The sequence below is a fragment of the Colletotrichum truncatum genome (genome assembly GCF_014235925.2).
Source record: "Colletotrichum truncatum strain CMES1059 chromosome Unknown Contig_0002, whole genome shotgun sequence".
NCBI classification, from domain to species: domain Eukaryota; kingdom Fungi; phylum Ascomycota; class Sordariomycetes; order Glomerellales; family Glomerellaceae; genus Colletotrichum; species Colletotrichum truncatum.
Window position 1 is genome coordinate 6,076,026 of NW_027222399.1, and position 15,878 is coordinate 6,091,903.

Consider the following 15,878-nt stretch of genomic DNA (forward strand, 5'->3'; position numbering starts at 1 on the left):
AACGGCGTTATGAATGGTGTGTGGTGAAGGGCTGGGGGCTAAGAGGATTTAAGGGCTGGTCCGCAACGTGCCAGGGTTGCATCCCGAAATGAGGCGGTTGATCCACGACCGCAAAGGCCGTCAGGAGGCCCCGTGCTGAATAGCTGTCTTCTTCTCAAGCGGTCCGCTCCGTGATGCCGCCCGGGGCCGGCACGGTGACCTCAATACTGCCCAATACACGGGCCAATTTTACCGGAAACCAAGCTTAATACCCGAGCTTCAGCTAAATAGGTAACAGTTAGGAGGCGTTGCAACACTGCAAACAGCACCAATCTAGGAGCATACGTATCAGACAGGTTGAGGCCGATCACGTGGTGCCACGTTTTGCAAGGCGGGTGCAGATGCTGGTGTGAGTATACCTGACGTGCTGCCGTTAGGCGCCTGATGGATGGATAGTCTTGGACCACTGTAGGGTCCTTGACGGATGCTTCCTGGCCGAAGGAGATAACCCGTTCAGATGTTCGCATTCACAACTCTGTTAGAAATGCATCGGTCACGGGTCTTTGGACAACTTCCATTCCGAGAGAGGGCCTACGTCTAGGCACCCTGGCGGCGTAGCTCCTCCCAGGCTGCCTCTCTATGCGCACGCGAAGCGCGCGTTGTCTCGAACCGGTGAGTGATGAGGCCAGCATCTGGTGACTGGCAGCGGTAAACTGATCAGTTTGACCCTTGCAGACCGGCGGCTCGGTGCGTTGAGTATCAGAATGATACGGCGGCCCGAGGTACGTCGAATGTACGTCATGATTGAGTTGGCCGTAAAGCTATCGGAGCCCTCAATGCTGCCGTGTGTAAGATATGTCGGCTCGGTACCACTGGGCATGGGTTACCTCTGCGTGCCTAGACGGACAAACATTACCAAGCGGTTAGGTCAGCTGCTGCCCATTTTTTACGGCCGAACATGGGGTCTCGCTCGAGCGTGACATCGTGGACCAACAAGAAACAAGGGCACATGGCGAAAGAATCCAACTCCGCGTTAGAACAAGATTTGCTGGCCCTGTGCCGTTCTTTTCGAAGCCCGTCCGGGACGAGCCTCTTTTTGGCAGGAGGCCCCCGCGGTGAAAGTAGTTGGTTGTAGTAAGCGATTGGCTAGACCGCTAGGAGACAACCAACTTCCTGCAGGTGCTGCTTGTCGTCTCGTCCCCACAGTTGGCGTCTTCTCGTTGCCGGCGCCTCGTGGTCTGGCTTGGTCGCCCTTCATGCAGTGTACTTCACATGAGTCGATTATCGATGAGCCGGGCTATCCAGTTGCATCCGGGCTGTGGGTGAAGAGGGAAAGTCGGTCAGGTTTATGGATCTGATCTCAAATGTCTCATTGGATTTGGCATCCAGTTCTTGCCGTTGTGGATCTCCCGGTGAGGACCAATGCTGCTTCGACGGCTATGCCAAGGCACGGGACAGGGCGGTATGTTAGTTTGACTCCAGTTGACTGGGGCTGCCGATGTATGCGTTCGCCATGACAGGTAACCGAGTGGGCGTCTGGTGAACCAGCGTTGGAGGGGACGGGCAGGTCACACAAGGGAAAGTGCAGTGAAGGGTTGCTGGCTCAGCATTATCGTAAACAAATATAAAATAGAGGCAGTGGAACACACTGCTGCGACAGTCCGTAGCCGTACAACTCCTCCTGATCGTTGTTTGTTGTTGTTTACGTTTGCCTTGACATTTGTTATAAGCACTTTGACAATATTCCCCCTCCATCATAGACCATTCATCACGTAAATATATATACCACGTACAAACGTTTGCACACACTTGGGCTATACTATGACGAGATCTCACCTCAAAATGGCACACAGAATACCTGACCACGGAACCGTCCTTGACATAGGCGGTGGCAACATGTCGTCCAACATACTTGACGATCTTCGACGTGTCTTCGCCATGGCCGCCCTTAGTGGCCAGCCGCCCCCAACCATGCCCGACGAGCTACTCTACGACGACAAGGGCCTGGCCATCTGGGCCGACATTATATTCACGCCCGAGTTCTACCAGACACGCGACGAGATTACCCTCTTCAAAAAGAACAGCGTAGAGATTGCCAACTACATCCCTGAAGGGGCCATCATGGTCGATCTCGGTGCAGGGTGAGCACGGCAACACTTTGTGATAGCTTGTCTTTGATCGTCTAGGAAGAAAGACAAGGAGAAACTGTGATTGACCAAGTAACTAACTCTCGGGGTAATGATATATAGTGACATGCGCAAAGTCAACTTCCTCCTCGACCAGCTGACTCGCCTCGGCCGTGAAGCAACTTACCTCGCCCTCGACATCTCCTCGCGCTCCCTGACCACCAACCTCGACCTCCTTGCTCCGGAGCACGCCGGTGGCAGTGTCCACATGGCGGGCCTCTGGGGCGACTTCAAGGCCGGCATCGATTTCTGTGTCGCCCTTCCCTCGTCGTCGCCGCGCATGTTCCTTTCTCTGGGCTCGGTACTCTTCAACGATCCATGGCACAAGGCTGTCGACTCTCTCCGCGAGTGGGCCGCCCTCATGCGCCGTGACGATCTCATCCTCGCCGGTATGGACGGCCACGATGTTACGTCTGCCAAGGTCTGGGACGCCTACCATACCCATCCGGCGCTGTTTCAAGACTTCTTTTGCAACGGGTTGGAGCATGCGAACGGCCTACTCGGGGAGAGAGTCTTCAAGGCGGAGGACTGGGATATTTGCGCGGGGATCGAGGAGGACGAGGGACGACACCGCTTCTTCCTCAAGGCCAAGCAAGACATTGCCGTCACCGCAGCCGCTCGCGGCAGTGCGGAGGATGGTATCCAAATTATCGGGCGAGGTACCGAGCTGGACTGGTTCGACGCCCATAAGCGTCCTGAATGGATGGTCACAAAGATGTGTGCTGAGGCTGGCCTCGAGGTTATCAGGTCCTGGGCTATTGATGGCTCCGACATGCGCCAGTACCTCATACGCCGTGACCACAGCGCCGAGGTTTCCTCTGACAGGCCATTGATTCCGCCAACGTCCGCGGAGCGTAGCTGCTCAGCGGAAGTTCGAGGGAAGAAGTACGGACAGGGGAGTGGGTTCAGGTCACACGTCTCTCAACACATCTCGGGAAGGGGTGAAGCGATGGGAAACCGCAAGCTTACGCACCTACAACACACCCAATGGGTGAAGGGAGGCTGAACCACGCAACGGTAGTACCAAATACAGAACACGTTTTTGTCAAGTCTAGTTGCCTCTCTGCCCTTTCAAATGTGATCCTCTACAATTTTATGCACCTAGACCAAGCATAACATACCTATGGCCTCATTGACGTGATCTACCACGTCTTCCCACCAGGGATAGCGGTCCGAAACGGATATGGGAATAGGAAGAGATGCGTCTGTGAGTTCAGCGGCCATCCACTGACGGATTTCCTTCAAGGCTGCAAACGCAGGCGGGACGCTCTGTGGCGGCAACTCGTCAGCTGGTGTCGCCTTATGGGCCAGTACCAAACTTACCGAGCGACACTTCGTCTGAGTGACCGCCTCGAACCATTGTGAAGCACACTGGCTATGTTCGTCTTCTATGGCTACGATGCCCAACAGAAATACCGGGAAAAATGGCGCCTGGGCGGTGAACATGTAGCCCGACGTTGGCATGACACGAATGGTCGCTGCCAAATTGGAAGCTTGCAATAAAACTTCTGGATGGGTGCGTGGAAGCCGTAGGAGGCGGCATTGCAGGTAAATGATAGCGGCGAACCGCCAAGCCTCGGCAGTCGAAGCCGTCATGCCCTCGCCAGAATTTATAGCGCCATGGGCGTCGAGGTGACCGGAAGCTAGCAGATCGCGGATGCTGTGAACGTCTATCGATATGTTTCTTGTGTCCCCGTCAGCTTTTTCGTATTCATACCACTGGCACAGCTTCTTAAGATCATCGAGCAACTTATATGCCAAAGGCATTGCTGTGGACTCATACTCAATCGGGTCGTCATGGATGAAGGCGGCCACGTGGGTGATTTGGGAGAAGAGGTGGAGCAGTGACGGGGACATGCCACATCCACCGTGAATTCTTTGGGTGCTCAGTTCAGATCCTTGAAGCAACCAAGCGAACTGTCCATCCTTGGTGTTTTCGATATTGAGACGTGCCATGGGAAGAGCAAGGATTGTGGCTCTGCCGGCAATAACGGCATTACCAACACGAGCATCAGAAGGCTGAACGTTCAATGGGTCTCGGTAATGGTGACCAGGATTCGTCATATCCAGGACCCGACAGGCGAGGCGTGCGCCTTCCAACCAGCGAGGGGTGAGTTTTCGCTCCCGCCAGTGCTCCTCAGAAACTGCGTCGTTCATGTTCAGTAGAGCAATTGCAGCAACCAAAGCTTCTGCATCCCGGGTGCTGGGAGTGTGTTGTCGAGCGTTTCCTAGCAGTAGACTCAGTAAGATCACAGCCTTCTTATAGTGGACCTGAGCCGCCAATTTGTGCTCCATATCAGGTAAATAATCAAACACATATGTCCCGGCAAGGGCAAGTAGTGAATGTTTGACACAATCGTCCTTGTGAGCCATCTGAGCAATGTCTTGTAGCCAGCAGTTGGTCTTTTTAAGGACCGTCCGACCAGCACACCATGCGCCGATATCTAGCGAGTCAGCGCCTCTATTACCGTAATAATCGCGAATCTGACATACAAAAGCTGAAGAACGTCCTGTCAATGGGGTTCAGGTCCGCAAACCAACGATCCGGGAACGCAGATAGCGTCAGCCGCACTGTATCGGTTGGGCGAACAACTTCATCGCCGTTGTTTTCGAACCCCTGAGTGAACTGACATCTGGAAATTTTGACATATCCATCAACGGGGCCTTCTTCGCTGACTTGGTACTTGCGCCCTTCAAGTTGTCGCTTGTCGACATGGTCCTCAAAAGGATTTGGTAGAATTGGGTCAACTAGCGGACGACGGGGAATCTGTGGCGTAAATACTACAATGAGCTCCGAAGGCGGGGGAGGTGGTGGGCCGTGCAAAGGCCCTTGCCCAGATGGACGAGACGAGGGAGTGGAATCTGTTATTAATATTCAGTGTGCGTTGCTTGTTGTAAACCTCTCAGCACGCCTTTTTTTTTTTTTTTTAATTGTTTGTTTTATTTTGCCCTCTTTCCTCCTTGCCTTCTCTGAGCTTCTCCTCGAAACAAAAATAGCGGAAGGTGTCAGATGAGCCAAGGAAATATATGGGCTTACCTGACAGGGCCTGTGCCGAAGATCGGCTGTTTTTTGATGACGACCTAGACAGACGACGCCGCCGAGTTGGCGGGCCTGAAGTTTCCTCTTGGTTTGAATGGCTGATCTGGTCCCCAGAGTTAACACTGGGAGAGGGCAATATTGTAGCGTTTGATGGTAACGGAGAGGGATTAGGCACAGGAGACGAAGTCAAGTTGAGCGTCAAAAGGACCACATCTGGATCTCTCGCCCTTTTGGAAAGCCGGCCAGCCATGGGTACAACAACACTAGCTAGGTTATCATGAGCCTGCTAAACTCAGTTAAGGCACGAGCTCCAGCATCAAAACGGTCCCCAGCAAGGGACAGTGAACGGCGCCGATGAATAACAGCTAGAAGTCGCGTTGTGTTTGAATTCAAAGTGGAGCGAAGGGAGGGATCAAAGATGGATGCTTGTGAGAAGCGGTTAGCGTCGTGCAGGTATAGCCTAGTGAGGAAATATGGAATGGAGCCGAGAGAGAACAGTAGGCGGGGCCTCTGGCTTCGCCGAACTAACGCTAAGCACAAAGCCCAAGACCAGTAACAGCCCCAGAAACGGGCCGCCTTGGGACTGACTGCAACGTCTACTTAGGTCGTTGGGTATTGCGTAACAGCAACACGAAAAAATGTAGCGGATACCGCCCAGATGGCGTAGCAATAAGAGCGGACGATACACACAATGACAGCTCGTTAAGAGCGACAGTGACAATGATAGTGGATAAGGTAAGATAAGGAAGGCAACGGGTACTGATGGCATCGGACAACGCGGAACCGAAATGTCGGGGCCTTAGTGTCTGATGACCCACTTCTACCGGGCCCGCTTTCCTTAAAAAGGCAGAGGAAAGTTCCTCCCCACCGAGTCCGTGAAAGTCAGGCAGGCGTTGGGTATCTGTTGGCAAGAAGGGCACAGACGGAGAATTCGTTACTCTTCTGCCATGGGACTCAGGGCCAGGGCACCAATTGGTAGATGGCGGCCCGCGGAAAAGGGCAAGAGCAACCCTCGAATGGTTTATGCTGTCTTGCCAAGGAGGTTTAGGGGGTGTAAGAGTCCGGGATGTTCCCGCGCAATGTAGGGGTTAGAATGTCGTCTGCGAGAAATCGAATCCTGTCCGTGTCTGGTAAGGTTGTGTGTCTCCTGCTGTGCAGATTGGTATTGAAAGATGGTCAGACCAAAAATAAAAATAAGAATAAAAAATGTGAAGGCAGGACGCAAGACAAGGGCAAATGCAAGTTGTCAAATGACCTGATATGTCGGCAATGTCTTGATCTGGCTGGCGGCCGCGAATTAGAGTTTCAATCCAATGGGACCTTCCCGCTCATGGGACGGTATTAGGTATTGGGCCTTGTGTGTCTCTGTGTGTGTGGTGGTGGTAGTGGTTGTCTTATCCGCACGGGAAGTAGCGCCAAGTAGCGTGGAGGAAAGCACGGATGCCGGAGGAAAAGCAGCGGGGAGTGAGACTCGGGGAAAATGGTAATAGGTCGCCCTGTGTGTCCTGCTTGGCCTTAGCGTGACTGTAACATTGACGTGACTATTAGGTACAAACCAGTTAGTGAGAGAGGAACGCTAACTGGGAGTTGAGGGAGTACTTACCTCGCTTGAGAAAAGAGAGACCTGTAGACATGCAAGGAGGGGTATTCAGTCATGCAGTCATGCAGTGTCTTGGATGGTGTCAACCAAGTTGTCTAACTTTCTGGTGTAACTCAGTTGCTGACACGGGATGGTCGGGAAGCGTAGTGCCGGCTAAGGGCAGGGCCGGAGCAGGTGCACCTTCAACAATGACGGCAAGCGGATGTGAAATGAGGGTCTTGAGCAGCAGCAGCAGCAGGAAAGAGGGATATGAAAGGAATGAAGCAAGTCCTAAAGCTGTTGCTCCTGGAAGGTACCACCCATAACCGCGGGTGTCGTGGCTACGTTGCCGACCGCTATCGCTACCGTGCAGTTGGGGGGAAAAGGAGACAACACGCGGCGGATCCTTCCTCCACCGGGACCCTGGAGGAGGGAAAGAGAAAGGAGGGACCTGACGGAGAAGACTGCAACTTCGGGTGAAAGTGGTTCTCCACGATACTGCCCTGCAATACGATGAGAAACGACACGTCAAGTTGCGTCGTGCGCGGGCTACGGGCGAAAAAAAAAAAAAAAAGGAAAGAAAGTGAGAAAGGTACAGTGCATACCTAGTACGGCGCAAAGATGCCAAGGGCTCAATGCACTGATGTTGCTGCTCTCTGAGGCTTGACTTGGGCTTGGACTTGCTAACAACTAACTGCTAGCTTGTGGATGTCATTCCAGACGAACCCAAAGTCGGGAAGAGACGGGGTGTGAGCTTAATTCGACATCTCCTGGCCGGTCGGTTTCTTTGGTACGGCCCGTGATGTTTAACGTGCAATGAGAAAGCAACGACGAGACAAGCGTAGGAGAAGCCGAAACACCAAGGATGTTCGGGTACAAGTGTAGTAGTGGTATCACGGGGCCGAAGGAAAGTAGAGCGGGCAGAAAAAAGGAGGGAACAGGAAAGGGAAAAAAAAAAAGGAGGAATGTCAGGTAAGACATGAGTGAGAAGTCGTGCATATCTAGGTAGCATAGGCAATAACAAGGACGAGGTGTGGGTGGACGATCGCTCTCAATCCCCTCCCTTTCCCCGCCACCAACGCCTACAGCAGCTTAGCAGCCTTTGCCATTCCCAAATCAGAGACACCTGCAGTTATCCCATACACTTGCGACCAACCCGATCATCACTGCACCTGGCCTAAAAGATACCAAAAAATAAGAGAAGGTGCCGCTTGCATCCGTTGACCTGCCGTGCCTGCCTGTTGCACCCTGGCTTTCGACCAATGACACACCCTTGTTCTTGCTTCCCCTCCCCTTCCCCTCCCCCATGTTCTTTCCACTTCCACCTTGCAATTTCTGTTGTCCTCTTCTTTTCCCTCGATTCTCTTTCTGTTACAGTCGGATACCCCCCCCGCCCATCGGCACCCGGGGACGACGGAAGCGGGAAAAGGGAGTGTCAGCAGAGCAAACAGATTGACATTTTATTGCCTCTTACTAGCGTGCCAGGATGTCGGGGGGTGGTAAGCTGCCCGTTTCTCCCCCTAGGCCAAAAGACCAAGTCTAGTATACCCGAGCCCTCGCTTGGCCTTGTCTCGCATGGAACTTCCAAGAAGGTGTCGAGGCGCATCACGACCTCAGCTTTCTTCATCCTCGATCTCGCCTCTCTCGCTCTCTCTCTCACTCTCTCTCTCTCTATTTCTCTCGCCAGAAATCCTACCCCCGGCAACTTACATGGTGCCTGACGGATCGGTGTCCTGATGCCCCCACCAGATCCTGGATTGTCATGAACGCCAACATGGTCATCTACATAGTACTTTACTAACATAGACGTCTAATAACACCACAACTACCCTGCACTAACAGGAGCAACAGCGAGCAAGCAATATCGGTAGCCTCCTTTTGAAGACATGCGAAAGAGCACTCGCCAGTTGCTCTGATCGTTTGACACCACTAAACACATCCTAGACAGCAACCAACGACCCGACAACGCCAGACTCCCCCAACTGTCACCCGCCCGCCACCAATGTCTTAGGCCTGCCTGGTTCTGCCTGGCCCATGCTCCTAACTACTGCTTTGCTCCTGTCACAAGTTCCCAATCCTGCTCCGTGCATCTGCACCATGCTTCATTCCACAGTACCTGCGAGCAAGATAGTGTCTAGATAGCGCCATCCCGCCGATACGATCCCGACACCGCCTATTTTTTGGTCCTAGTCTTTGAGCAAGCGAACAAACTCCCACTTTGTATCTGTAACTAGACCCCGGCTGCAGCTCCAAACAAAAAAGATGACCCGTACCTTTCACACACTTACGCAAGCTAAGGCACCAATATAATCAGGGTGAACGGTGACAAGGTCTGGCTTCCAAGGCTGACTCCGCCCCACGGCAAGGTCCCTGTGCCTGCCCGCTCCCCCATCTTCTGTTATATCGCCCACGTTCTGGACCACTGCTGCCCTTGTCGCCAGCCGCATGTTTGCTTCTTCTTGTCACACCCCCCATTTCCTCTCTCTGCTTACACTTGTCACGTAGTACCTGTCAAGGTCAGGTAGGAAAGAGTAGCAACGCGCACGCGGTCTCCAACCGTTTACTATCCAGTCTACTTTATCAGACATGCGCCTGGCCATTGGCCCCCGAACCCGAGCTGTCCTAGACATGCAGCAACACGCAGAATGCCAACCCTCTCTTCACTGGTTTATCGTGTCTGCCCCCCCTCACCTTAGTCTGGCTTAACGGAGCATTACGGGCGTATTGAGAGGCAAGGGACTTCCGCTGCAACTCAACATAGAGACCACACACATCAGACACTCCCCAGGTCGTTCCTTCGAACTTCCAGCTCCTCCCTCGTCCAGATCCTCGCCATCGTCCTCAACTTTCTCACGCCCTCCTTCTCCACGCCTCACCCACACGCTGTTCCACTTCTTTCCCAGTCCAGTTTGCTGCCGTTGCCATTGCCCTTGTTCCCATTCCAATCTGAGGGCAGGTGGGTTTTTGGGTGTCCGCCGCTTCCCCTCCCCCCAGCAGCTTTCCTCCCGTCCCCTCGTTGCCAATCTGTTGCTATCACTGCTTGATTATCTCTTTTCTCTTTCCCCGTCACCTCTCTTGACCCCTCTCCACTCGTCTCCATCTTCCTCTCCCCCTGCCCAAATCCTACGACTTTTACTGAATTGTGACCTGAACCTTGAACCCAAGCTCTTCTTGGACTCGAGCAGAACTATCATATTTCTTTCACATCATCTTCCGCGTTGCGCTTTTGTTATTGCGCCGCAGTCTAGACTGCACTACATTGTTCGCTTCATCCATCTTGAGACGACCCACTTGGCGTACCTCGACGTAGCCTTTTGAGCCGCCGTCCCAACGGTCATCCACACCCACGCAGACCACAACCCAACTCTCCCCGTCACGTTTGTTAACTGGTAGGGCTTTGATAAACTAGTCGACTGCTCCCACAGCTCTTCGCACAGATCATTGCGTGCCGGCTGCTTCCCTCAGCTTATGCTTTCCCGTCTATCATGTCGGCCCTGAACATTTCATCTCTGCTCCAGACAGAGCAACCAGTCAACCACGAGGACGAAGGCCATCGGCTTTTGGAGGATGTTTTCCAACAGTATCAGCGCAAAATTCCTGTCAAAAGTAAGGAGGAGGCTGTGTTATCATATTACTGCAACCTCGTCATCCATGCCACCAAATGCTCAGGCTATTTCGCCGAGCAGCTCACGGATGAAAAGAGTCTGCAGTCGACAGGGTACACCATTGTAGATCAAGCGTATTGCTCAAGGACTCATGGCGTGGGAATTCTCGAGCTCGCAAGAGACCAGCGCAAGACTCTTCGGTATGTAGCACATTCGTTTGAACAGACTCTGGGCCGCTGACAACTGCCAGACAATTAAAGGAAGTGGCCTGCAAGGCTGTGAAAGATATGCAGGATATCATGCAACAATTATCTCCTGTAGAAAGGAGTCCCGAAGAGCCCACCAGGCACCATGCGCCTACGGAATCCAGCTCCAGGTCGTCCATCTCCACGTCCACAGGGATGGGGGTTTTCTCTGCTGTTGCGTCGCAATCGTCCATCGCGACATCTCATGCTTACAGCGACCGAAGGTCAATGAGCCCAGGTTCCCCACAATATGACGACGTTGTCGATGAGATGAGGGACGACGAAGACTATGACAATGTTGGAGACAATGACACGAACGATGATGTTAAGGACGGGCCAAGAGGATGGAATATGGATACTCTGAAGCACCGAGGGAAAGGCACCTACCAGTGTCCTCATTGGCGGACTTGCCAGAAAGGAGGCCAAAATCCGAACGGCGGCCCTAAAATCTTTAGCCGCAACTGCATGTTCAGGTACAGATACCTTCACTTCCATCAACCTAAGCATTTCACTAACGAGCAGCAGACAACACTTACAAAAGCACTCCAAACCTCACAAATGCAGACTGCCCGGGTGCCCGAACAAAGAGGGCTTTGCAAGAAAAGATCAACTTGTCAGGCATCAGCAGAATGTGAAGCACGATCAGCCTTATCCCATCCCTATGTCTCGAAGGTAGTCTTGCAGAGTCCTGGGGTAATTAAAAAAAAAAATGGGGTTGAGGCGTCGCTCAGTTCTGCGGATGTCAGGTCTTCAGAATAGCTCTTGGGGCAGAGTTTCTCGAATTGCGGTGCCCCCAGCGGCAAGATATGGAAGAGTATGAAGGTTTCTATAATTTTCTGATTTCTGACAGCGTGCCTCATTCGGGCTTATGATTCATGGGGGACACGAAGTACGGAGTTTTGGCTTCAATGTATTATTACGACATATCAGCAGGATTTCCAACGATCTTTAAGGTCTGAGGCTTGTATATGGGCCATCTTTCATCGGGATGAGGGAACGGCGCAGAACGGTGTGAGGGACAACCACGGTTATTTGGTTGGTTGGAAGGATTGCATACAGCCCACAGTAAGATGGGTTTTGTGTGTGCTCAGGATATGATGGACCAGTAGGCTGGTCCCCAACATGGATTTGTATGAAGTAATGCAAAGATTTCTGAATCACAATGCCATACTTGTGTACAACCCTGATTATTGAATAGAAGAGACCGGAGAAAACGCTCCGATCAGCGCAGCCGGGCATTCTGTATCGCTGAGATCTTTGTGGTATGCGTGGTACTGGTAAGACATGGGATATTCTATGCGCGCCACTGAGGATGGACGACGATACAGTTCTGTCGTTGGCGAGACGGCAGGATGTCCAAGACCAGCAGTATCAAACGAGAGTTCGTCGCATAAGAGCGGAGTCGGTACCTGTGAGGAAGGACGTGTGACATGTAAGAATGTAAGAATGCACAATTGTATGCTCATCCGGCAAAAGCGTACAGGGCTCCAGCAGTGGCTATGCAAGGAGACCAAATTTTACCTACCGACATGATACCAGGAGGGCATGCTTCGGTGGTCAGCAGCTCAATGATAGAGGAGGCAGAAGGAGTTGGCTGGTTAGGTAATGTAATCAAAGTCACCCAAAGTCTCCCGTCTGGCCGGTTCCGGACCTTGCAGGGCTTGGGATATGGTGCCATTGCCTGCTGCGGTACGGAGCAAGCCCCGTCGTTTTGTTTTATTTGTTTTTTTGGGTTCCCCAAACACGACTTAGCTGCCGTGTGTAACCAACCATTGTGGAAGATCGACCTAGGATCAGACTGGCGAGCGCGAATCTGACGATTATTCTGCCGTGTTTTTCGGAGACAAGTTTCTAATACAGACGATCGGCCGAGCACTACATATCTATGTATGGCCATAAAAATGGTAGACTCCTTCTTTCGGATTGCTTCCTCAAATACAAAAGTGTTGGGCTCGTAGATGGGAGGCAGGTGAGAGTACCGAGACGAAAAGATGTTGGCGCTAACACTAACCTGCGAGGGAGGGAGCAATGTTGGTGGGTGGCATGAGTTGCCTAGATTAAACCTTCACCCCCTCTGAAATTGGCAGTCTTACCTCAGTTTCACATCAGGGGCTAGGGATGTGGATATTCCATCGTGGAGGTAATCGGTGAAGTACCCTAAGGCGGTTTTAGAGACTACTACACAGCACTGCCGGTGCGGATATCCAAGTGCCGCACGACAATGCTAGGTTGTGCCGGTGCTGGTGCAAGTATTTGTAAACGCCTGGCTCAGTAAGCGGATAAAGAAAAAGAAAAGAAAAGAATGAATGAACAACCAATAAGGCCATGTATGACTCGGAAAAGGAGTGGACGACAAGCAAGATCTCCTCCCATGCCGCCTACTGTGACTTGCGGTGCTAATCGCACCCCGACCTCAGATTTGTCGACATCGACAATGGGGATGCGATGAGGAAGGCTCGAAAAACCCCACGTTCACTTTTCCTCTGACCCAGGCCCTGTGGTCATTTATTTTTTTATCTTTTTTCTTATTTTTGGATAGGAAGTAACTGAAGCCTAACACGTCCGCTCTTGGCGATATGGAGACGTTCACCCAGGGCTTGCCACTACCTGTGCCTCAAACCCTCATGCGCGTGTACGATCCTAGACTCTCAATTACTTAGTGAGGAAAGAACGCTACTGACGAGGGAGGCCGGGGTTATGCTATCCTGACCAATCAATTTCTTTTACTCTGCATGGTACGGATATTGTTCAAAGAAAACTCGAGATCATGTCTCCTCTTCGCGGTTTCCAACCACACCCACATCTTGAGACCCCCCTCAGCAAGCCCCTTGCTTGCCATGCCTTTCCAGCTCACTTACTACACCCACCCGGTCCGTTCTGAGTTGTTGCCACATACGAAGCGGTCGGTTCCCTCGCTCAAATCTACGCACCCCCGCCTATATCCGGCGCTGGGGGGGAAGGACTTCTGACAGATCGCAATTCCGTCTTCCGGGAAACGCTCATTGCTTGACCCGGTCGAACCTGCCTCTTCACATCTCACTCGGAAGGAGGAAGAGACGGGCTATGCGGGAAGACCATGGCCGGGTATCCGCTTCCGCCGCAACCCTCCCATTTCTGTACAGCTGGATGTGATGGCGGGACAAGGGCTTTTGCGGTGCGCTTAAGACTCCATCGATGCGTGTTCCTCCCGTTCTGTCACAGCCGCAGCTTGCTTATGTCCCGGGTACTGCGGCTGTCTGGAGAGTTAACCCAAGGATTCCCAAGAGAATATTACGCATTATGACGGGAACTCATCCAGGGAGTGTAATTATTTTCGAGGATGCGGTGAGGCCCTCGAGTGGATGTCGATGCATGGCGGGCGTGTATACGAGGGGGCGACTGTGTAAGTTGGCTGACATGTTGGACATCGATGCAGATCAGGGTTCAATATAGGACATTGTCTTCTCCGACCCCAAGTCGAAAATTCTCGTACTCTCCCTTCTATAAGAACCCCTAGTTTCTGTCGGGAGGTGGAACTCATCGGCGCACTTCAGGCACTCGAGAAGTCCAACACAGGCAGAAGTTATCCTTATCACCAGAAACAATGGTCGTCAAGTCGAGAGAACCATTCATAATCGTCGGCGCCGGCATCTTTGGGGCCTCAACGGCTCTTGAACTCATTATCAAATACCCACACTGCAAAGTCTTTCTCGTTGATCCGGATCGGTATGCTGACCCAACTTCGGCATCTCATGACATATCCAAAATTGTCAGATATGATTATGATCAGAGTCGTCTGATAGTTATGGCAAGAAAGGCCATGGAAAAGTGGCATAATGATCCTCTATACTCGGTGCACTTTCACAAAGTCGGCATGTACCGTGCCCAGCCAGACACCTTCAACGAGGACAGCCTTGCTGCATATAGGAAGCTCGGCTTCGACACCAAGTCTAAGTGGATGACTCTGGAAGAAGTGCGGGCAAAATCGACAGTCTTTGCCGCGGCCAACTTCGGGGACTTGGAAAAGGTCATGTACAATCCCGACTTCGGCTATGTGGAGGCGGAGGCCGCTTTGAGAAGTGTCCGCGAAGAAGCCATACGACGAGGAGTCGAGCCTGTTGTGGGAGAGGTGAAGAAGTTGAGTTTTGGCAGCGACAATGACTGCACTGGCGTCGTGATGAGTGACGGCGAGGAAATCAGGGGAACCGTCATGTTGTGCACAGGTGCCCGGACAGCTCCCTTGCTCATCGACAGTGCCCCTGACAGAGAGGAGCTTCATGCCAAGCATAGGCTCACAGCCACCGGTGCCATGAGCTTCACGGTGCGCCTTGAAGGAGAACTAAAGGCACGCTTCGATGCGGACCCCGTCCCTGTCTTTAAGAATCGCGTACCTGGAGTCATGGGCAAGTGTGCCTACCATGAACGGAAAGCCCAATGCTAATCTGATACAGGGGAGTTGGTATCGTACCGCGACGGCCAGCTCAAGTTAAACTGCGACGCTTGTTATACCCACAAGACGCAGCACGCGCTCACGAATGAGACGATTTCTCTTGTCCCGCAAGTGCCAAACTTGACCCGTTGGGCAAAGAACCCCAAGGAAATCCCCGAGAATATCAAACAGCTTGCTCGAAGGACCCTTGTAGGACTGTGTGGGAATGACCTAGCGGGCTGTCAGATTGAAGAGTACCGCTTCTGCTGGTGAGTGTGCCATTGTGTCTCATCCCAACCTTGAATCTTTCTGATATCAGCCAGGGACTCGTATACGCCGAACCACGACTTCATTATCTCGGCTCATCCACGCTGCGGGAACCTGTACATAGCTACTGGCGGCTCCTTCCACGGGTGGAAGTTTTTGCCCGTCATTGGCGAGTACACCGTAGGGGTTTTGGATGGCACGCTCGATCCCAGTTACCGAGACATGTGGGCTTGGGATCGGGGTGCGGACTACCCCCGCGCCAACACCACCTACGAGGTGAGTGGCGATCTGGGCGATATCTGGGCGATTGGCAGTAGAAAGCGATAAAGGGTGCCAAAGTGCATGAGCGAGCGGGCGCTTCCAGAGCAAGGGGGCGGCGGCTTGAGGTGATGCAGGTACATGGCAGGGCACTATTAGGCTGTCCCACCTGTCCTCATCATAGAGAAAGGGGAGGTGCGTCTCATTAAAGTTATCAGACAAAATATCGTACATTGGCCGTAACAACACTTGCTGGTATCAAAGTAGTGTCTTTTTTTTCTTTCTGTTTCTTTTTCTTTTCGTTATTTTTG

At 52.5% G+C, this 15,878-nt stretch overlaps 4 protein-coding genes across 4 annotated transcripts; 3 read left to right on the forward strand and 1 right to left on the reverse strand.

The window, feature by feature from the left end:
• Positions 1-1,821: 1,821 nt before the first annotated feature.
• On the forward strand, positions 1,822-3,171 carry CTRU02_204612 (uncharacterized protein; the record flags this gene model as incomplete). Its single annotated transcript, XM_036721086.1, has 2 exons — positions 1,822-2,120; positions 2,229-3,171. 2 exons carry the CDS (start codon positions 1,822-1,824, stop codon positions 3,169-3,171), a joined length of 1,242 nt encoding a protein of 413 aa, XP_036587069.1.
• Positions 3,172-3,266: 95 nt separating this feature from the next.
• Positions 3,267-4,911, reverse strand: CTRU02_204613 (uncharacterized protein; the record flags this gene model as incomplete). Its single annotated transcript, XM_036721085.2, has 3 exons — positions 3,267-3,434; positions 3,489-4,609; positions 4,659-4,911. Coding segments are annotated over 3 exons (1,542 nt in total), but the record flags the coding sequence as incomplete, so codon positions are not given.
• Positions 4,912-10,269: 5,358 nt separating this feature from the next.
• CTRU02_204614 (uncharacterized protein) lies at positions 10,270-11,310 on the forward strand (the record flags this gene model as incomplete). The annotated part of the gene is made up of 3 exons (XM_036721087.1): positions 10,270-10,589; positions 10,640-11,107; positions 11,160-11,310. The coding sequence occupies 3 exons, from the start codon at positions 10,270-10,272 to the stop codon at positions 11,308-11,310; spliced, it is 939 nt and encodes a 312-aa protein (XP_036587071.1).
• Positions 11,311-14,217: 2,907 nt separating this feature from the next.
• Positions 14,218-15,636, forward strand: CTRU02_204615 (sarcosine oxidase; the record flags this gene model as incomplete). Its single annotated transcript, XM_070204405.1, has 3 exons — positions 14,218-15,016; positions 15,065-15,311; positions 15,366-15,636. 3 exons carry the CDS (start codon positions 14,218-14,220, stop codon positions 15,634-15,636), a joined length of 1,317 nt encoding a protein of 438 aa, XP_070062168.1.
• Positions 15,637-15,878: the final 242 nt, after the last annotated feature.